Genomic DNA, 22596 nt, shown 5'->3' on the forward strand with positions numbered 1-22596 from the left:
TATTTATTTATTTATTTTTATTTTCTATTTTAAACCTTGGTTACTGCATACTAAAATAGCAGGATATCAGTGACACTAAATAAACAAAGGAATGTGCTGTATGTCAGATTTAAGGAAAGACGTTTTATTAATTAAAGACGTTAAGCAATTAAGGGTTAAAGACCTTGCTCAGGAGTGGCAGCTTGGTGGCCCAGGGTTGTGAACTCATGACCTTCCGACCAGCCCATCACCTTAACCACTGAGCTACTACATCCCCATGTGTATACAGTTGGGATATAAAGTTGTTATGCACTTGTATACCATTAAATCCCATCACCTGAGCTATTATGTAATATGCAGTTTTTGTTATTTTACTCACAAATTAATTCAGTGTTCAAAAACCTTTCCATCATCATTGTACAGTGCAAAGATGCATTGAAGAAACACGGAAGGAAAACAAATAATTGTCTGTAACTGCAGCTTTGATAGTAGTTCTGTTTATTCAAGTACTTTGTTGTTCTATAGTAAAATCTCTACAGTTCTTCTTTTTTTTTTTTTACAGGCATTTGTTTGGAGAAAATGCAGCATAAACAGATTATAACCCAATCTGTGTAATTGTTAATATGGTGAAACATTGGAAGGAGTCTCCAGTGTCATTGCTTTGTAACCGTGCTTCAGTGTTTAAAGGTAGGGTCTCCGATATTTGAGAAATGCTTCAGAAACCTGAGTCGGGACGACAAGCTAAACAAAAATCAAAACAAACGTGTAGCCAATGAGCAGTAAGCGGCAGGTCTTGTCAATATACTGCGGAGAGAGTGTTCAGTGCGCATGTGTAACATTAGCAGAATGTCATTGACATGGAGGATAAAAAGAAAGAAAGTGAAGAAAGGCTTACGATAAGGCAAAAACTAGGACCCGTGTTAATATAGGATCAGCTTTCCAGCGCTGGAGAGAACTGAAGGAGCAGGAAGTTGGCGCATATTCACAGATTGGAGTTTCCCGAGTCAATAACTCCTGAGCTAAACGCTGTTACTACACAAAACGGTTGCCAGCTACGGTTGTAGCTGCCTCTCTACATTACTACGATAGAAAATAGGTGTTATTTGTGTAGTAACAGCGTTTAGCTCAGGAGTTATTGACTCGGGAAATTCGAATCTGTAAATATGCGCACATGCGCACTGAAAACTCTCTCTCCGCCCGTGTTGACAAGACCCGCCCCTTTCTGCTCATTGGCTACACGTTTGTTTTGATTTTTGTTTTGTTTGGTGGCTCAGTTTTCTGAAGCATTTCCCAAATATCGGAGACCCCACCTTTAAGTGCCAGTGGTAAAGATATTTTTCAGGTTTTCTAAAATGAAAAAGCCTGAAAAACTGAATTCTTTGTATTTCTACTTTCTCTGTAAAATGATATTTTGCATTTTTTATTGTTCTTTTTGTTGTGATAATTTTGTGGTGGGGCAAAGAATATAGCAGCAATAAAGTGATGACTTGGTTCACAACAATCCTTTATATTATGTGTCTTGGTACTGATGATAAGTACTACAGCATTGTGTGCTTTAATAACAACTAAAATTGTATTTTCTGAAATATTTTGGTGTTCGATGAATTAAACACTTACAGTATGTGGTGTGTTTTATTCTTTTTTTTTTGTCAGATAAATAATGATGAATTAACAGACCAGTTGTTGAGTCTGAGTGTATGGGGTTGCTACGATAAGCATGACAGAACAAACAAAGTTTCCTGTTCCCAAATATCACATAACAAATCAAGGACTCAAATAAATTCCAGTAAAACATTACTTATGGAAATATTCCCATACGGTTTCACACTCCTGCGGCTACTCTGGCACCATAAAAGATGAATTGATCTTGCTTTCTCTTCACGCCCCATGTGGTTATTTCACTCTGTTTCTGTTCCCATACAAACTGCTGAACACAACACAAAATCCAATAACACTTTATAGCTGGTGTAAACAGGGTGGTAGTAATGAGGAACTTGCTGTGCTGCAGTGCTATACGTTCTCTTGCACTTTCGTTTTTTTTTTCGTCTATTAGTCCCCTCTGGAGAGGTGATCCTGCTGCTGTATTGCTGACCCACTTAGACCCTACGCTGAAGTGTGTAGGAGCAAATGAACTCACAGATGCGGCTCTGGAGGAAGTTCGGGCCAAGACCTGACTCCCAGACTGTACCCCGGTGGGTGTCTTTACGTGTTGGCCAGCACTGACACAGAGTGTGTAAATAAATCAGTGATTTCCTGTCAAAGTGATAACCGTATGTGTGTGTGTGTGTGTGTGTGTGTGTGTGTGTGTGTGTGTGTGTGTGTGTGTTTGCGAAGGGTGGAAGCGTTAAAACCGTAACGGTGGTCTGAGGTTCCCAGGCTGCATGGATGCTTGTCATGCTTGTTTGGTCTACTCCACAGCTGTCGTTGGTGGCTCTTTTGCAGTATATTTAACGCCCCCCTTACCATGTGGCAGGTCCATGTCTACTGGACTCGGTGATCTTGGCACCAGGCGGTGACACTTAATCCTTTACTGCTGCTGATCCACAGAAGTTTTTGCTAATCAGCCGGGCCTGTCTCAAATCAGCAATGCATGCTCACAAGCGCCTTCATTACACACACTACTGGGAATCTGACTCCAGCTGTCTCAGAATACCCCGTGTGTGTGTGTGTGTGTGTGTGTGTGTGTGTGTGTGTGTGTGTGTGTGTGTGTGTGTGTGTGTGTGTGTGGACTTGGTGTTATGGAGTCATTAAAGCCTGAATAACTAAAACAGCATGCTGGTTGTGTCCGCATGAGTCCCTGTCCTCTCTGTTGAATCATAAAATGTCAGAGGCTTTAGATATGATAACAGACTAATACAGAGGCACTGATAACCAATATACATATAGAAGTTTTTTCCTTTTTCTTTACAGAAGTGAAAACACATCATGAATTTCTATAATAGCTTTAATCGTGTTAAAAATTTTTTCGTGATTTTTATATCAATTTGAATCAATAATCAATCAATAATGAATTTGAATGAATACGGGCCCTGGCGTTCTGCCCTTCAGGTTCTGATCGGTGTCTGTTGCTAAGTATCTAGCTGTGATATTCGCAACATAATGTAGTAAAACATAATCGTTTCATACTGTACACATTTGGCACCACAGTGTGGGGCTAAAATAGCAAAAGCCATGACAACCCATCTTCCGAGTGCAAAACATTCCTCTACTGGGGGATGAAAGCTAGCTTTAGAGTAGTAATGTCTTGTTTTTTATTTGACACATCGCTTCTTAATACACGCACCATGCTGAATGCTTCTTTAAGACATCTTAACATGTTCAGTTTTAAACCTGACAGGCCAAAGACCCAGACGTTCACACTGTATTCAGCTTAATTACTTTTCTGCTTTTTTGCTCATTGCTTTTGAATGAAAGAGTCTTTACTAACCTTATTTTTTAATACAAAAAGGCATTTAATGTCGTCACTTATGTTTACAATCTACGGAAATGCATTTTTTCTTTTTGGCAGTTTAGATTACACGTTTGATTATCGATCAGCTGATGGCAGCACAGTAGTAAAGAAAAGTCTAAGGTGCAGTTTGCCTTCACCTTTAAGCGTTGTACTGAATACTAGCATCTACTCAGTATTTTACTCGACGATGCGCATGTTGTGTTTAATACTTTTGCTACGCCGGAAGCAAACAGAAATGTTTGAAAGCCCTAAAATATAGTTTGGAGTCGCTGTACATTTTCAGACACAACAGGCAATGATAACGCAATAAGAAGTCATGCTTTCTGTTTATTTTTTAGAGTTGCTCAGGCTTTTCACCCTGTCCCCTTGCTGTGTGTCTGTCTGGTGTGGGTGTGTGTGTGTGTCTGTGGTGTCTATCTGTTGTGTTTGTATGGCTGTCTGTTGTGTGTGTGTGCCGTCTGTGTTTGGTGTGTGTTGTCTGCATGTGTGATGTCAGACGTCTGTGTGTGTGATGTCAGACATCTGTGTGTGTGTTGTCTGTGTGTGTGTTGTCTGTCGTGTGTTTGGTGTGTGTCATCTGTATGTGTCGTTTGTTGTCCATGTGCACGTTTGTGTGTCTGTCTGTTGTGCTTATATGTCTGTCTGTTGTGTGTGTGCCGTCTGTGTTTGGTGTGTGTCATTTGTCTGTCGTTTGTTGTCTGTGTGCGCGTTTGTGCGTGAGTGTAGTGTTTTGAGTGTTGTGTGTGTAATAGGTTGTAGACAGTGACATGTCTCTCACACAATCCTGACTGAAACACACAATCCTAGCACAAGAATTAAAAGCTCTGTAATCTGGAACACCATATTTTTCGCTTTCGTTCCAGTTGAACCAGAAAAGCTGTTAATATGCATGACAGAAAGGAAACACCTGCATCAGTGTATTTGGTAAAACACCAGCGATGGCAGACAGGCCTGAGGTGATTGACTGTGCTTATGGGAATCAAAGATGGTGTCAGTAGGATTGTTTTATCCCTGTTTTAATGTCTAATACATGCTGCTGCGTGATGTTACAGTATAATATGTTTCAGACCCCAATCCTATCCTTTTGGAAACAAATCAGTAAGACATTGTTATTAGTTGCCTAACATGCCACCGTCTACCTTATAAAAAACATATCGTAGCCTGTCGGGATCCCGGTAAATACATTTTTATTTATTTGTTTGTTTATTTATTTATAGAATTGAGCCTATATTCAACTGGCTCTTTTTCAGTTAAGACAGTTAATATAGCCATGCAGAGTTCTGTCATAATCGTGTCCTTTTGTCATTGACAGGATTTAAAAAGCAACAGTAGAAACGTCTGTGTGCTGCCAGACTGAAGTTTAATACTGTTTTTATTAGTCTAAACGGAACAGAGGAAGAGAACAGAAATCAAACACGGCTCAGAAATCATCTGAACTCACTGAACAAACAGATCTTTTTGATTGACGTATGCTTGATTTGATTGACAGCCTTCATTCTGAGCGTTCCAGCCTGCTAAACCGTCCGAGCAGAAATAAACACAGCATAAACATATTAAATTATAGATGTTTCACAGTGTATTGTGGAAAGGGAATATGAGGTCAAGAGAAAGCATCTGTGTCTGTCTTTCTGTCTGTTTATAACATGTGACGGCATGGCTTTCAGAATTTATAGTGTCCATCGATGATATAAAGTCTTGACTTGGATTCAGTTTGCTTCATGGCTTTGAAAATACAGTGCATGATGACGACGGTACAAGGAAAGTATACATCAAGAGTCTTCTCTGTTCTGGGGCCAAGAACAGCCGAATCATTGGCCGACTGTGTTTGTGCTTATGGGAATTTGACAGGATTTAAGTCCTGGACATCAGCCATTTGCCATTCCCACACGATCAAAATGAAGTCGCTAATTTTTCCCCTAGAAATGGTCAGCTCTCAAAAATATAAAACATCTCTTCTTTGTTTCTTAAAAAGTTTTCTGAGCTTTATTCACCAATTTGACCAGACTTTTATTTGTTTAAAGTACAGTGACCAGTTCTTACAGTTCGGTGTGCGAGGACATGCGCCGTCTAAAGAAATATCTTGTTTTACATTCTTGAAAATGGAAAGAAATCATTCTGAATGCAATGTTTTAAGTTTTTATTTGTTGGATCGTTAGAGAATGTCAAAAAGAAACATAAAAAAAAAATCGTAGTGAAATCTGGCCTGATCTGTAAAGTGGAATAAATCTCTGCATGAAGTGCTAAGATTTTATTTAAAAACTATTTAAAAACTCATGAGCTATGAGGAAACTACATATTTACAGTTTAGTAAAACTGGGGGAAAAGTACCTCACGTTCGAAGCCCAGTTTCATTTTTGCAGTCCATGTGGCAAAGTACCCACTGTTTTTTTTAGAATCTGTTGCTCTGGGGTTTTTTTTTTTTCGTCAGTCAATCACGCATCCTGGGTGACATGGCCTTTATTACCATCGTCGCCTTGGAGAGAAAGCAAACTGTTCATCACGAGAGATTTCCATGCAAGAGATTCAGGAATAGCCAGAAGGTAGCTAGTCATCATTCCTGCGTTCAAGCTTCACGTTTTCACCCTGAGTTTGATTGGCGTTCACTCAGATTGCCTGTCAGAGCCTTCCAGGCAGGAAGGTCTCTAGATTGACTGTTCTGATCTCAGCGGTGCGGTCAGTGTCACGACTTCCTGTGCAAACTTGAAGGTGTGTGCATAACTTATTTATTTTTTATTGCTATTGGGAATTTTTATTTTTATTTTATTTGTTCAGTTAAATGCTGAGAAGCTTTTAAAACTCTGCAATGACACACCATGTATGTAGAAGTCCTGCACATTAGGGACAGCTGTAGAGACAGCAATGAGTGGACTTAAGGCTTAGAAATGTAATTCAGCTACATCTCAGCTAGTTAACAAGAAACGAGGTCACTTGCGTGCTTTAGCAGATATTAAAGGTTGAAGCTACAGAGGTGACCGAGCTGGAGAGACTAAAAGGGTGAAGTGCCACCACATCACTATGCCTTTGGGTCAATATCACTTGGGTAGATACCACAGTAAGCAGGTTGAACTGCATTGTGGGGAATAAAGGAAACCATTAACCAAGTTAATCTTAGGGCAATATGTCATGAAATAAATGTCTGTTTGCTGTCTTCTGCAGCTTTTAGATCAACAATTTTAAATTTTTTTTTTTGCGTCCTTATTACCTTAATAGCGTATGTTATTTGACCATGGAGCCGGACCAAAACAGATCATCCTCACTTCATTTGTCTGTACATTACCAAAGATGTTACGCTGTGCTCGCCTCCAACATACACCGAATCTTTGCCCATGAAACACAGAAATAAATTAAATTAAGGAAACAAAACCACATAGTTCATAAAGTCTAGTGCTTAGTTTCTGTAATTTACTTTCTTATGATCTTAGTTACAGCTGATTAATCATTCAGCTTATTTATAGTCTCATATTCAGTTTCCCAAGAATCACTGACCTTAAAGGATAATTTCAATTGAATTCAGTTATATTTTATTTGTATAGCACTTTTAACAATGGACATTATCTCAAAGCAGCTTTACAGAACGTTAGAAATAGGTAAACGTAAGCGGCTTTGGATGAGGCCGTCTGCCAAATGCTGTAAATGTCTTTCACTGCTGAAGCTCGTACATCTCTGGGTTTCTTGTGCTGTGTATTCTGACATGCTTTTCTGCTCACTATGTTTGTAAAGAGTGATTAAAGGTGGGGTCTCCGATGTTTGAAAGTCAATGTTGACATTTGAAGTCACCAAAACAAACACAACCCTAACCCAAATGGGTCCCACCCCTATTTTGATAGCTCCGGCCCACACATACACCAGACAAGTATAACCCAAGTATAACCCAGACAAGTATTATGGTGGAACCTGCTGGGGCAGCTGACCGAGGGTATATTTTTATCAATAAATGAACTCAATGAGTAATACTATGGTAATACAAATGTGTTTTTGTAGTACTGTGTGTTGTACCGGGAAAGGTTTAGCTCAGTTTCATGCGGAAGACGTTCAGTTCTCTCCAGCGCTGGAAAGCTGTTTTTGTATTAACACGTCCTACGTCTTGCCCTATCGTAAGCCTTCGCTTTCTTTCTTAGTTTTATCTTCCATTTCAGTGTTAAAACCACTTTCTGCTAATGTCACACATGCGCACAGAGACACCGCCCATATCTCTCCGCCCAAATCGACAAGACACGCCCCTTTCTGCTCATTGGCTACACGTTAGTTTTGTTTTTGTTTTGTTTGGCGGCCTGACTCAGTTTTCTGAAGCATTTCTCAAACAACAGAGACCCCACCTTTAAGTTACTCGATACTCAAACCAGTCATTCTCTCACAATCTCACTATTTTTTTTTCTTCTTCATTCTGAACTTTGATGTCAACATTAATATAAGCTTGTAGCCTGTGTCTGTATGATCGTATGCATTGTTTGTAGGTTTGTGACAGTGTGTGTATAATTATCCAGACAAACCAATCAGATAAATCTTTGTGTCTTGCACCTACTGACATGTTGCCAACACCGCAGTTATGTTTTAATTGGCTTGGAAATGAAATATCCTACAATCATCAGCAGCAGCATGTGGGCATGTTGTTTTGTCAGCTAATTAGCAGCTAGCTTCCTTCCGCGAGTGGCCGTGTTATACGTCGTGCGTGATCCAACCCCACAGCCAGGGAATTGAAGAACGATTGTGTCTGAGGATCCTGTGTTTCAAAGAAGATGATGTAAGAAATAAATGGTCATAGAAACCAATGGAGAAAAAGTGGGCAACAACTTAATAACCCAATTTTAGGAGTGAAAGTTGCTAAACACACATGCAGCTTTTTCATTTTTGTGTTCTTTAGCCTCACAGTGACTTGTGTGGTTATATTCCTCAGGATCATGGCATCGAGGCTATCTTCTCTCCACACCCCTGCCCAGCGTGGACCCTCGACTGGGAGAGTCTGCCTGCTGCTGTCAACCCTACTGAAGGTACAGAGTGCAGTATGTATGTATGAGTGTGAGTGTCAGTGCCACCTCGATGAGGCCCAGAGCTCATTAAAATGTAACGGAGCACCTGAACTTCACAGGTGTTTGCATAAAACATCACTAGTGTGTATTCCTCTGTGATTTCCATCACCTACAGACTGTTTGCTTTCTTCAAACCTTTTGAAACTCTAACAAATTCTAGCAGAATGCATGTTTTCAGCTACATACTGGTACAAGACTCTCCTCAGTACCATCGAAATCCTTCAGTATGTACTCCCATTAGACACCTGTTTACTTGTGTAGCAACAATCAGCCGTGACAGGAAGTGGCACTAACTATGGATTTTGCTCAGGTTACTATAGGTATTTATTTATTTATTTATATGAATTCATACGGCAGTACGAAGGTATGAAAAGCTTTTGTGTTAAGATGTTGAACTACTTATCAGAAGGCTATGAGTTCATATCCCAAGACCGGTTTAAGCATTTTTCACAAACTCAGCTATTTTCACTTGATGGAAGCTTTGGGTTGAAATGAGCCAGAGATTTGTTCTATCATTATATTACCATCTGTTTGTGAACACCTGATCGTCCTCATTCAAACTCTTCCTACAAAGTGGGAAGCACACAGTTGTCTAGAATGTCTTTGTAAGGTGTAGAGACAAACTGTTCCTACATCACTGTGTTCCTGTGCACACAGCGAGCTCCATAAAGACATGGTTTGTCTTGTAGTAGATACAATCCAGACCTCAAACCCAGTGATATTTTATACCATTGGGATGAACAGGTATGCCAACCTCGCTCGAGTCCTCCTCGCACGAAGGACATGTATAACTTGACTGGACATGATTAAATAAATCTTGACTTGTTTAGGTTCTACATATTTTACATGCTAGACTTTAGCTTATAGTGACATTAATATAGATTATACGATATGGGTTAATAATCATTTTAGTACTTGTCTATACAGGAAGATTTTTTTTCTATTAAGTTGATACATATGTCTATCTAAAATTAGAGAGATAGATGTTGATTGACCAATCAGAAGGTTGTGAGTTCGATCCCAGGTCCACCAATGTACCACCTCTGGGCCCCTGAGCAAGGCCCTTAACCCTCAATTACTCAGTTGTATAAATATGAGATAATGTAAGTTGCTCTGGATAAGAGCTTCTGACAAATGCTGTAAATGTAATGTTGATCATTTCATCTGATTTATTGCTCATTATCATGAGAGAACATTTTGATTTAATCAAAGCTCGGAGTCAGGTCTGACACGTGATGCTGAGCCGGTACATACTGAGCCAAAACTCTTTGAGCTTCTGAAACACCCCCAGGCTTTAACAGCAGTGAGTTTTAAATCTGTCTTTGTCTTATGTCCATGTGCATGTCAGCTGTAGAACTACACTTCGGTCATAAACACAACTCTAGTGTGGCATGCCAATGATGTGTAGACTTAAAAAAACACCATGAAACTATAAATGATATGAACAGATAAGAGAGCTGGAACGTTGGCTCTCTTTGTCATAGGAATGAGTGTAGATTCGAGGCCTAGGTATAATGTATGAATTGTTCCATGCTTCATTTATGAAACTGTCATGCAGCACTCAAGTGGGTGTACATGATGAATCAGTTAGCTTTGGCCAAAGCCTACACACCAGTCCCTAATGTACGTGTGTGTGTGTCATGGGCACGTAGTGCATCATGTGCATAAGATGAACAGGTGCATGTGTATACACACACACACACACACACACATCTACACACTATTTACAAAAAACTGAAGAAAGAAATGAAATGTTATTATTATTATTATTATTATTATTATTATTATTATTATTATTATTATTATTATTATTATAAGTAGTAATAGTATATAATTCCAAAAACTAATAATATCGATAATTATTATTAATATTATTGTTGGTTGTTGTTTTCTACTTGTTATTGTTGTAATCATTACTGTAGCTTTTGTCATTATTTTTGCTCTTTATCCTTGTTGTTTGTTGTTTTCCTTGTTTGTTGTCACTGTTATATGGGATTTTTGTCATCATAACTATATTTGTGATTGTTGTTTGCAGTGTTGGTTGCTGGCATTGTTTGTTATTGTTGTTGTGGTGGTGTAATATTTTTGCTGTTATTTTCATAAATCTTGGCTGTCTTTAGTGTCATCATTGTTGTCTTTCTCACGTTTGACGTTCATTCGATTTCACTTTTGTTTGTCATTGGTGTTTTATTGTTGTTGTCACTGTTTATGGTTATTGTTGCTGTAAATATTGTTGTTTAACTGCAGCTGCGTCGCAGTCAGTTGTTATTTATTGTTGTAGTTGTGCGCTGTCTTTTGCCCTTGTTGGTGTTCGTTGCTGTTGTTTTATTTTAACGAAGGTATATTATTAAAATATAAAATATTGTGTTCAAAGAGACCTTTCTGAGTTTAACAGGTCATATTGAATGTCAAATGGGAAATTGATAAACAGTAGCACTGATGAAATCTCTGCTTTTTGATTATCTGTAAGCTGTTAGCTTTTTAATGTGACAGCTTTTGGATTCTTTTGAAAAGTAACACGTGATTTGAAGAGATTCATCACAATGCTGGAAGTGAAAGTGCAGTAATAAACAGGCAGAGATCCAGTAGATTGTCTTGCCCTTTGTCAATGTTGATGTTGTTGCATTGTTTCTGAGGCAGAGAGAGAGAGAGGCAGAGAGAGAGAGAGAGAGAGAGAGAGAGAGAGAGAGAGAGAGAGAGAGAAAACACTGGAGCCTGCAGCTCTGGGTCCTTCCACATCAGTCAGGCAGCAGCTGTTCTGCTTCAGCAGAGAAACACACACACACACACACACACACACACACACACACACACACACACACACACACACACACACACACACACACACACACACACACACACACACACACACACACACACATGCTGGCAGATAGGAGGCACACTGCTTAGTGATAAACCTGCAGTTACTGTGTGCACCAAATTGAGGTATGCAGAAGTAATAAGAAATAATGAATTGTGCTGATACGCTGTGCTGCATGTTCTTGTCCTTGTTTTAGTCTAATCTATGACGCTGGGCTTAAGAGTCTATTAAATACAGTACTATCAGTAATTACGGAGCAGCAATAATCAAAAATGGACTTGTGGGGGGAAATGAGTAATTTAGCCCTTTATTCTTTGATCATTGTTATACTACTTGTTTTTATGACTGTCATTAGTGTTCTTCAGCTTGCTCTTTATTATTCAGTAATCACCAGGTTACTGCATTTTGCCAGTTTTCCTCACTCTCTACATGAATTCGAGATATAAAAACGCAATCAGGCCGGCTCTGGGAACCCGCAGAGATCTCCATTTAAGGCGCTTTCGCTCTGGATCGGCCCTGACAGCAGGTGCAGGCGGTTTGCGTCACCGACATTATCATTTCTAAAGCAGATCTGCTGTAGATACTGTAGGAAATAAGGAATCGGTGTATGTTAATGTTCCCGAGCTCTGACAAGCATGAACGATCCACACAATGCCAAAAAGAAGCAGTGAAGCGATAGAGCTGTGTGTCTAAAGTCTGTCTCATGTTTCTTGTACGGAGTCTTCTAGAATCTGCAGCTTACCTACTGATTCAATTCAGAGCACTTTTACATTTGAAATATTTTTGTATTATCGAAACGTTCTGCATATAAGACACTCACACAGTGTATTTTCCTCCTTATCACGAGCCTGTTCTTTTCACTGGGCCAAAGAAGGAAATCGTGCTGTACTGTAAGCACCAAGAGCTCGGAAGCTACAGATGATGATAATAGTACAGCACAATAGAACTATTCTCACACAAATCAACCAGCAGCGGTTTATCCATTTTATTTATTTATTTTTATTGTTCTGGGGGGAAAAAATATATATAATATATATATATATATATATATATATATATATATATATATATATATATATATATATAAATATATATAAGTGTTATATAAATATATAACACTTTCGTTTGAAAGAGGAGAGACTTAACGTCTGTGGTTAAATCAACTAGTGCTTTCTACATTCTGGTAGTCATTTTATTTTTCGTGCTATTTTTAATTAATAGCACTGACTACGATCTAAGGATCTGTTTGATTATATCAGATTTCCTCCACGTTGGACAAAATACACTATGTCAATAAAGTCTCTATGTGCAAACACCTAAGAGACAAATTCCAAGGGACCGTCTGCAAAGTGCAAAACCTGAAAAGCGAATGCAATTTCATAAATGCAACACACTACAGTTTTTTCTATACTTTCCATAAAGGTAAAAAAATGCAGTGTTATCTTCATTTTAGATGTCAAAAGGGTTTTGTGTTTTTGCCTGTATTTTTTTTTCTGTGGGAAACGGGTCCAAATTGCTCTTTCAGTATTTAAGGTTGCAAACCCCGATCTAAACTATCAGCAGACTTTGTCTAGAAATGTAAGTAGTTTATCATTTTTGTACACCTCAAATGATCAATTACAATTAGGGATTTTTTTTACTCTATTTGTATTAAAAAAAAGCATTGGCTAGCCTACGATCCTGCTTGAAGTACATGAGAGAATTGAAAATATTTGACATGTTAATATTTGGGTTTTTACCTTGACTGATGAGTAATGCAGAACGTCTCCAGAAACTGATTCATCAGTGTCCTAATTTGTAGTGAGACACAAAATTACTCGTCCACTGTGCAGCTGATTGTGGCTCGCTCCTACACTTTAAAAAAATGTCCTCTGATGTAATTCAGTCCATTAATGGGGATGGATTTTGGTGTGCAGACTGATCACAGTGTGAAGATTCCCACTGCTGCAGTCAGTATTGAACATTTTACAAACTGTCATTACATAATTCACACCATATAACACCACTTTACTAACAATGGGGTCAGGAAGTGCAGGGTTCAGGGCATCTAGCATTTGCATATTTAAGGATTTTTTAGGGTATAATTAAGTAGGCGCTGGCATCTGGTTTACAATATTGTCAAGCGAAGTGTTTTCTGGTATTTATTTTATTTATTCATTTTTCCAATAATTGTCGTGTTGTGGTGGCCCGTGACCAAAGATTTTGTTGTGGCATGATGGCATTATTAAATTTTATCTGGATACATAACATTTGTTATTATTTAAACCATCCCATGAGAATTAACATTTGTAATTTAATTAATTTTAGATGCAGCTTTATTCAGCTGTGTTTGACAGAACACGTGTGCTAACCATCACCACTGTGATACACACCTCATTCACCTCATTTCTAAGTCCAACTACATGCAAAAAAACACGGTAAAGAATTTTGCGTGGTAAATGAGGTCTTGTATATTTGTTACATTTCAACACCTGTATTCATAACCCTTTTAAGAATGATCGCTTCTAATTTAGCTTAAAAAAGTCTAACTAGGAATTTTAGCTTAAGAGTGATTCGGGACAATACAACAACTTTTATCTTAGAGAGGAGGCGGGGCTTAACCCTGTTACTAGGTATGACACATACTTTTGAAGACTGTGATTGGTTGTCTAATAATAAAAAAAATAATAATAATAGGAACGCTTTTAAAATTTGGTCTATTATAATCCTTCCCTTTGTCTCTATGTTAAGATATTTGAGTCTATGTCGTGACCGATCATATTAGAGATGCGTTAACATCTGTATGTTATAAATGTGATGTTATTGTATCATTTCAGCCGTTATGGCATTGCAACTCTATTTCACAGGTGTTAGCGTATCTCTAAATGCCATAGCGGCAGAATATATACAGTGTGTATGTATGTATATATATATGTATGTATGTATGTGTATATATATATATATATATATATATATGAGATCTCCTAATCTCCTAATTTTGTCACTAGGAGCAACTCTTTGCACTAAACATTTTCATGAATACAGGCCCTGTTTACTCATTGATCTCTTTTCCTGGGAACATTTTTATAAAAGTTATATATAATAAAAGTTGCTCTTCTGTGTAAAAATGAGCAAAATGAAAGAGATAAATAAGTGGACAGTATTGTCTATAGCTTATGCTCTGCCTTTGTTTTGTGGAAAAATATTCAATTTAATATATAGAAATTTTGATTTTGTGTAAATCAAAATTTTGACACTTATGAAGACATTGTGTCAAGATAAATAAAAGAAAAATCATTGTCTAGCTTCTCTCTAGGCATGGGGCAACGTGATTCCTGCGCCAAACTCTCTGAATTCACGTCTGTTGGTGACTAAATGGTTTGAATTTCAACAAGCTTAGACAAGAAAATTATAACATCCACCACGACCCCAAAGTTCTCAGCTACAGTACATACTTGGCAACACTTGACACCTATATCCCATTAAACCTGACAACAAGGCCAGTGATCTAAAGATACTCGCACATCACACACCAGTGTGTAGCCTTGTCTTCTTGCTACCACTGTATTATGTCCAAGTGTATTTAAGTCTCATTTTTCAGTCACGCCAACACCCAGTTCATTCACAGACGTGTAGCAGATATGTGCTTTTCTTTTCATCTTTTCTTTTCCCACGCAGATATATGTCCAGCATTCATAGACGTCCATCTGTCGCTTTCTCGTTGTACAGCAGATCCACGAGTCTTTCTGACATGAAACACCGCTTTACAACAAATTCAGACATTATGCATTAAGTACTTTTGCAGAGAAGCTGTGGCTAGTCAGCAAATCCAGTCCACCTACACAGAGGAAAACATGTCGTGTTTGTGTTTTAGTATTCGCCAGGTTCCTGAAAGGTTGAACTAGTGGGAGTGACTGTTCTCAACACGGCACCTGGAGACTCGATTTTATACCGTTATTATTTTAGACGGCTGATGCTAGAACCATTAACGATGCTGTCTCGCTTTTTGTGTAGAAACGAACTCACATACACACTGACTATTTTTCACTCCTGTCATGAATTATTTTTTCACTTTATTTCACATATTTTTGTTTGCATGGGATTTTTGTTTCTGCTTTGTTTTTTCTGCCCTTGTATTGTTTTTGTTTTTTACCCGATTGTGTTCGCCTGGTCTCTGTTTCACCCTTCATTAGTTTGTGTGAGCCTAGCCTGTTGTTTCATAGCCCTTTTTTGTAACGGCTTATATTTCTGTTTTGTTTATCTTCCTTGTTACTAATTCCTTCTATTTTTCCTTGTTTTGTTTTGCGCATGTTTTTCTTTCTGATTTACAGATTATCCATGTTAAAGATTTTATATTAGTATATTATCTAGTACGTTTTAAATGTGGCTTTTAGATTGCACTTGAGTTTGCACACTTACCTCCTACCTCTGTTAGCGATGTCTGATGGCCGCTTTAAATATGGTCTGCTTACTTTTCTCACATTTTATTCCAATGAGCTGTTGTGGGGTACGGGCCTTGCTCGAGGCCCCAGTAGAGGCACCTTGGCAGTGCTGGGATTTCAGCTCACAACCTTCTGATCAGTCGTCTTAACCACTAAGGTACCAGTATTACATGATTTAGGGTTTCTTGGTTGTCAGATGTTTTAGGTCTACAAAATGTAGGCTAGTTATAAAATAACAGCAGCAGGGTATTAACCGAGCCTTTGACGTCTCTATGGTTACTATGCCAGAGACTCCAAGCGGCATTCTGAGAGACAGGAATGAAGAAATTTTTTACACTTGCTCTCTGGAAACCAGCAATAAAGCAGAAACCACCTTTTCTAGCAGTTAAAAAGTCCAGTTGAATAAAACCTTCATGATGGATTGAATTACTGTGATGGACTATGATTACAGACTTTATCGTCATGATGACTCCTGATCTGTTGTCGAAATACAACAAGCCTTACTAACAAGGCATTTGGAAAACCTCGCCTCGACGATCGTGACCACCACAAACTCTTCTGATCCAGACACCTTGAGTTTTCATACCCGCTCCGATTCAGTCTCTCTTTATACGATTGAATTGAGTTTGCAGATGTTTGACACCCAGCAAACAGAACATAATATATTTTCTGGATGTAAGTGCTCCAAAAGCCACCCACATTGAGTTCAATTCAGGAGTCTTTTGAGGCCAGCAGGTGGGAGGGTTTTAACTCCTGCTCACATCGTTATCCCTTTCTTTCCTCCTTATTCACTGGAAATGGTTTAAAAAAGGGCTTCGGTTTCCACTTATTTTTTGGATGCATGTATTTCTTTTTAATCAGCGTCATTTAAGTTTCTGAAACATTGACGGTTTCAATGGATGTTTGATTACGTGGAATATTTGGATATTTTGATGTGTCTTTAGTGGTAAACGATGTTGACATGGCCTTATGTCTTTAGATTTGTTTCTATGTAATGATTCTACTTCAAATAAATTACTTCCATGAGGATGGATTTGTATTTTTTTTAATAGATGATCGGTTTAATAAGAAATGTAAACATGAGCAAAATATCAGTGATAGATAAACTGATAGAGGCGGTGATAGCTCAGGTGGTTAAGACTGTGGGTTATTGATCGGATGATCGTGGTTCAAGCCCCAGCACCACCAAGCTGCCACTGTGGGGCCCCTGAGCAAGGACCCCAACCCCCCAGCTCCAGCGGTGCTACATCATGGCGCTCTGCACCAACACTCCAAGGATGGGATACGTTTTTGCAGATGCTCTGGTCCAGTTATCTAGTCATCACAATGTGGTCCTTATCAAAGTCACTCAGATGATTTGTACCATTGTACTATGGTAACTAGATAATCACTGTTTTTCACATCACTTGTCAGTGGTTTTAATTTTATGACTGATTGTTGTATGTATTTTTGCATCTGCATTTTTCTCCCCCTGGGAGATCTTGAGAGAATAGAAGAGATTTTCTCAAATCACTCTCACTGCTGCACAGCTGCCTTGAGCCTCAGGATCACTTGGGAAATGTGGTACACTACTGAGTGTGTGGGTGTGTGACTGAACCAGGCCAAATCTGCTGCACACGTCTGTCTCCTTTCCTTTAGCGTCTGTCCGTCTTGACTTTTAGAGGTTATGAAATGCCAAAGGGCAGAAGAGGAGATTAAGGGAGCTGGCGATGAATTCCTGAGGAGGACGACCATTGGCACAGGGACTCAGGACCTGATTATTGTACCGACAGGCAAGCGTGGCTCGATTTGAGATAACATTTTGTGATGTGTCTGAGGTGGCAGATGAGGCCATCTGCTCCTCGAACAGGGAGACTTCAGGTGAAGATTGAAGGAAGGAACGGTAGCATTTCTGTATAATTGTTGACATTTTCCCACATGAGAGTAACACTGATATGCCATGAATGTCTCTGTGGATATCAGTTGTTTGGTTTAAATCATGATTATTGTTTAATGAACAGATTTTATTTTAGATCTGCTAATTTTTTTCTATTTTTTCCCCAATTAAATGGCAACTTGATAGAGTCCATATTTTTCACGAATGCAGATAATTCCATGGGACATTAACCTGAGCTTATGCTTTTTTCAGACCAAAGTTCTCTACATGCTGAAGATGGTTCAGCACTTGACATGTAGAGGTTATTTAAAGGCAGAAGGTGAGGTTGGGGAGTTTTAGGAGAGCAGAAGATGGAAGTGAATGATTAACAAGGAGTAATCTTTGAGACCCAGGACCTCTAGGTTCTCTAGAGCCTCATTACAGCTCAGCCAGGTTCTTCAGCTCAGCTTCTGGAGATCAGAATTACAGTATGTGTAGATGTGTCTGAAGCAATCCAAAGAATGGTGGTGATGACTTTAAAAAGAAAAGGGAACAATTTCCTTGTCACGCACATTGCTTTTTGTGCTTTTTCTGGTTATACAGGGCATCAGATAATATGCCCTGTATAACCAGATTTTTTCTGGTTATACAGGGCATCAGATAATATGCCCTGTATAGATGAAGAAATCTAATAGACAGATCATGCTTAGACACAGAGTATGATGATTTAAATAAAGATTGAAAGAGTTATCAGAGGCTTAGCGAACATAAGTCATGCGACCGTGCATAGTGCAATTTATTTATAACATTTATATCTTTTCGATTCTAGTGATTGTTTATAGGCTTTCAAATTCTTGAAAGTTTTGTTAATTTGTCGCAGAGTTTATTTTCATCCAAGTCTGATGCTGATTTCCGTCTGTCTTCTATCGGCCTGCAGCGCTCCCTGAACTGCTAAACTGTTATAATTGTAATAAAAGATAACCAGGTGATGTTCTAGGAATCAACATCGGTGTACTGTGATACAGCCTAAAAAGTTCAGTATTTTTCATGTAACAACCCATGCTAAAATGTTTTATTCCAATTATTATAATGCAAGTTTAACCAATTTATATTTACATTTTATATCATTGAACCTCTAACTAATTCCTGTTATCACAAAGTGTTATCACTTTGCAGCAACAATAATCATTTGTTCCATCAGCAGATTATTATTATTATTATTATTATTAAATAACAGCTTGTCTGCCTGAGAAACCATACAATTTGACATTTTCAGCATTGAGCAGATGCCTTTATACATAGAGACTTACATTATTTAATTTTTATACAACTGAGCAATTGAGGGTTAAGGGCCTTGCTCAGGGGCCCAACAGTGGCAGCTTGGTGGACTTGGGATTGAACTCACAACCTTCCGATTGGTAGCCCAACACCTTAACCCCTAGGCTACCATATGCAACATCCTGTGCTGAAGACTTTGACATGGAGGACAAATTACAGGCTGTACGTCTTACATGTCTCCTTAAAGAAAAAAATAATCATACTATGTAAAAGTACTTATGGACTGTCTGTTATACAAGTTCTATATTTGTTACTATAGAAAGAATAAACCATTAGTTATAATCCTGTGATTTGCCTGACAGCAGGAGCTACTGTCAGAAGTAATGTTCTAGCTAATTACTTAATACCATCACGGATCAGATTTGATTATTTTTCAATTATTAACTGCTTGATCCCTGATTGTGGTGTTTTTCTAACAATATAAAGACTATGGGTGAACTTAGATTCTCCTCATATGGTCCTGAGAATAATTTCTGTAGCTTATTTCTCTCTCCTTATGAGAGTTACTCTACCTCCGGGGCCTTTTTACTGCCTTATTATTGCTCAGGCAGGCAAACTCTCCCAGGAAGATAACATTTAGTGATAGGAACTGATATAGGGAGCTTGCTGTGAGAGAGAGACGGAGACGGAGACGTTGCTCTTTCTCGAATCTCAATCACTGCAGCCGAGCTGGAGGTCTGAGGGGCCCCTGGGAAACGTGAAGCTCTTGTGTATTCAGGCTATATGTGTGTGAGTGTATGTGAGGATTAGCATGACACTCTGGAGGGTGACATGTCTGTCTGCACTCCTCTGGTATCCACCTGTCTGAGGTGGTTTAACTGTAAATCTGTAGAGGGGATTAAAGGTCAGCAAGCAGAAGAGGCATTTAGGGAGCAAGAAAGCAGTAATGAATCCTTGAAAAGACACGTCAGTGGGTGAGATTCAGAGCCTCCAGAGGCTTATTACAGCCTTCTTCATGCTCGGCCTTGCGGACGTCTGGTGTTATTTTGTTCTCGGATCCATTACCGATGCTGCACTGGGGTCTTGCTGCGAAACATTGCAGTTCAGAGACTGTGCCAAGATAATGGGCAAAAACAAATCAAAGAATTAAAAGGAACCAGCTTCATGGCTGAAATTTTACTAGTTGGACCTGTTTTCTTTCATAAATATCGAAAGTAAAAGCCTCCCTGCTGAAATTTACCATTCAGTTTTAATTGTGTCTCAATTTTAATTATTCTCTATAATCAAAGCTCCCTTATGACTAATGGTCTATGTGGGAGTTTGAGTTTTAAGCAGCTTATCGGTTTTTAGCTTATCACCGCACTGTTTTCCTCTCCTACTGTAGCAGTGACAGAAGCATTTCTCCTGGCTCAGAGGAACCTCGGATATTTCTTCATTTGTGTCTTTCTGTTCGATTAACTGAACTCCTTTATTAACTTAAATGGGAGAAAATTGATAGATCTCAGTTACACATGCCTGTCAGAGCAGACTTGTAGGTTTGTTAAGCTCAATTAAAGCTTAATTACCTTTTTTTTTTCTCCCCTCGACTCTCCTGGCACCTCAGAAGCGACCACTGAATTGTGGTAATTGTTGAAATATTTCAGTCATCCGTCTATATGCATAAACGGGAGGTTTTGGCTTCTCGCAAGTGCCAGTGTATGAATAATTATAGCCTGGATATGTGTTTTTCCTCATGTCAGTAACGGTGTTGCGCTCGATCTGACAAGTAATTATGAGGCTGCACCTGCGGCCTTTTGGTGTGTTTTTGTGGTTAAAGTTACAGATTCTCTCATTGTCTACATTAAGCTCTGTGTGATGTCTTTATTTTTAAGCCGTATGAACAGAGCTGGTCGATATAAATGTTCTAGTAGGGTGAAGCCGTATCTGTTTTTCAGGGAAACGCACAAATATGGTTTCTACACCTTTTGTGCTTGGACCCCTAACAAGGCTCAATTTTTGCCAGCCACACTGACTTCATCTCGAGCCACAGACGTTAACTTGGAACTGTTGTATCTTGTGTTATACAAGGAATGTATTTGTCATGACAGGAAACAAAGCATTTTCATATGATGAGCTCAATTTAAGAGAATTCTGTTTACCAGGTGATATTGCACCTATTAGGGAAAAGGTGTAAAAAAAAAAAAGTCTTTTGATACAATGCTATTTGGCACTAATGTAAATTTTTCAGTAGTCTGTGTCTGCAAATCTACTGCGAATGTACTGTACGTTCAAGCCATGTGGTCACCTTTGTTACCTACTGGTACAGTTTACTAGGTTTCTATATTACATATCTAAAAAATGTGTCTGAAGGAACTCTACTGTAATTGTCGAGTGAAAATGGAGATGTTAAAACACACATTTGCCAAGTCAGAGTATATTTGGAAAGTCAGCCAGCTCTCATCACCACTTATCGCGTTTATGTTTTATGATGCATCATCGGTGCTTTTTTTATATATATATATATATACCAAGAATTTAAGTTTCAGCTGTTTCTCTTTTCTTGGATCAGTTTTCAGCAGAAACTCCTGTTCTGCCACTTTGTTTTCTATTTCTTGCCATCATTTCCATTTGAACTTCTTTCTCAGGTCGTCCTCCCAAAGGATTTCTCCTAAGTGCACAGTGCACTCCTTACTTAAAGGTATCGGCCCCTAACCAACAAATTAGAATCTATTTTTTTTCCCCACCAAGTCCCATTTCTGCCCTTTTTCCTTACAGCTGTCCTCTTTCTCTCTCTCTCTCTCTCTCTCTCTCTCTCTCTCTCTCTCTCTCTCTCTCTCTCTCTCTCTCTCTCTCTCTTTCAGCTCTACTTTCTCTCTATTCTAGGCAACATCCATCTTGAAGTCCTAAGAGGACTGGTTTCAAGGACACCCACCTGAACCTGCTTCATCTCTCTGCTGTTCTGTTTGTTTCTGTTCCTCTTGTAGCAGAATCCTCTTTAATCATCTAGAAAAAATGATCGTACTTAATTGATAAGCCATTTGGATGCTTTGCCCTATTTCTTTAATTTGTCTCAGAAGGTTATATAGTAGATTTGTTATGACCAGTGGGTTGTTTGGTTACATTCGCTAAGTGATTGCTGGCCTGTTTTTTGGGAAGTTGTCTAAATATCTAAGCGCTCTCGAGGGCTTTCTTGTTTATTCCGTTTCTCGGTAGCAAGCACTTTACGGTATACAGATCGGTTTGCTAATCCCCTGTGGTCTCCAGCTTTCTTCGAATAGGGTATATAAAATCCAGTTAAAAAAAAAAACAGATATTTGTCGAGATTCCTCCATTTTTCCACCATCTTTCATCGCACGCAGGTTGACGGATGACAGCAAGGTGCTTTCTCACAAACTGATTTGTACGTGCTCACTTTTTTGCAAAAAGTGCATGTTCTTTTCTACAAAAATGTGCTGTACACTTTTTTGTCGACACAATTCAGGACATTGTGTTGCACTCTGACTGCTTCTGCCATGTGGTTGCACCAGGTTTAAGTGGGAGATCTTCTGGAAGGATGACAATCCTAATCCGATGCTTCAATAACCACTGAATCAAGCTTTTAACATTCCAGTCACCGTCCCCTGACCTGAAGCTCAATTCAAACCTGTGGGATGACCTCAAGATGCTTATTTTTGGCATATATATGCCATTATACTGGTATTCATAACATTAAAAGACAGAGACAGGTACAATAATAATACTTCACTTAACAGTTATATCGAAATGAAATTAAGCAAATGAATTTC

General features: G+C 38.7%; 1 protein-coding gene across 3 annotated transcripts in view; it reads left to right on the plus strand.

Annotated features, from left to right (window-relative positions):
• gstcd (glutathione S-transferase, C-terminal domain containing) overlaps positions 1-22596 on the plus strand; it is a 112716-nt gene that overhangs the window by 21144 nt on the left and 68976 nt on the right. For all 3 annotated transcript variants that reach the window (XM_027146014.2, XM_027146012.2, XM_027146011.2), the window contains exon 5: positions 8325-8418. In XM_027146014.2, the coding sequence (XP_027001815.1) occupies positions 8325-8418 (94 nt within the window). The remainder of the gene's footprint in view (positions 1-8324; positions 8419-22596) is intronic.

The sequence above is a fragment of the Tachysurus fulvidraco genome, chromosome 4 (genome assembly GCF_022655615.1).
Source record: "Tachysurus fulvidraco isolate hzauxx_2018 chromosome 4, HZAU_PFXX_2.0, whole genome shotgun sequence".
Classification (NCBI taxonomy): Eukaryota; Metazoa; Chordata; class Actinopteri; order Siluriformes; family Bagridae; genus Tachysurus; species Tachysurus fulvidraco.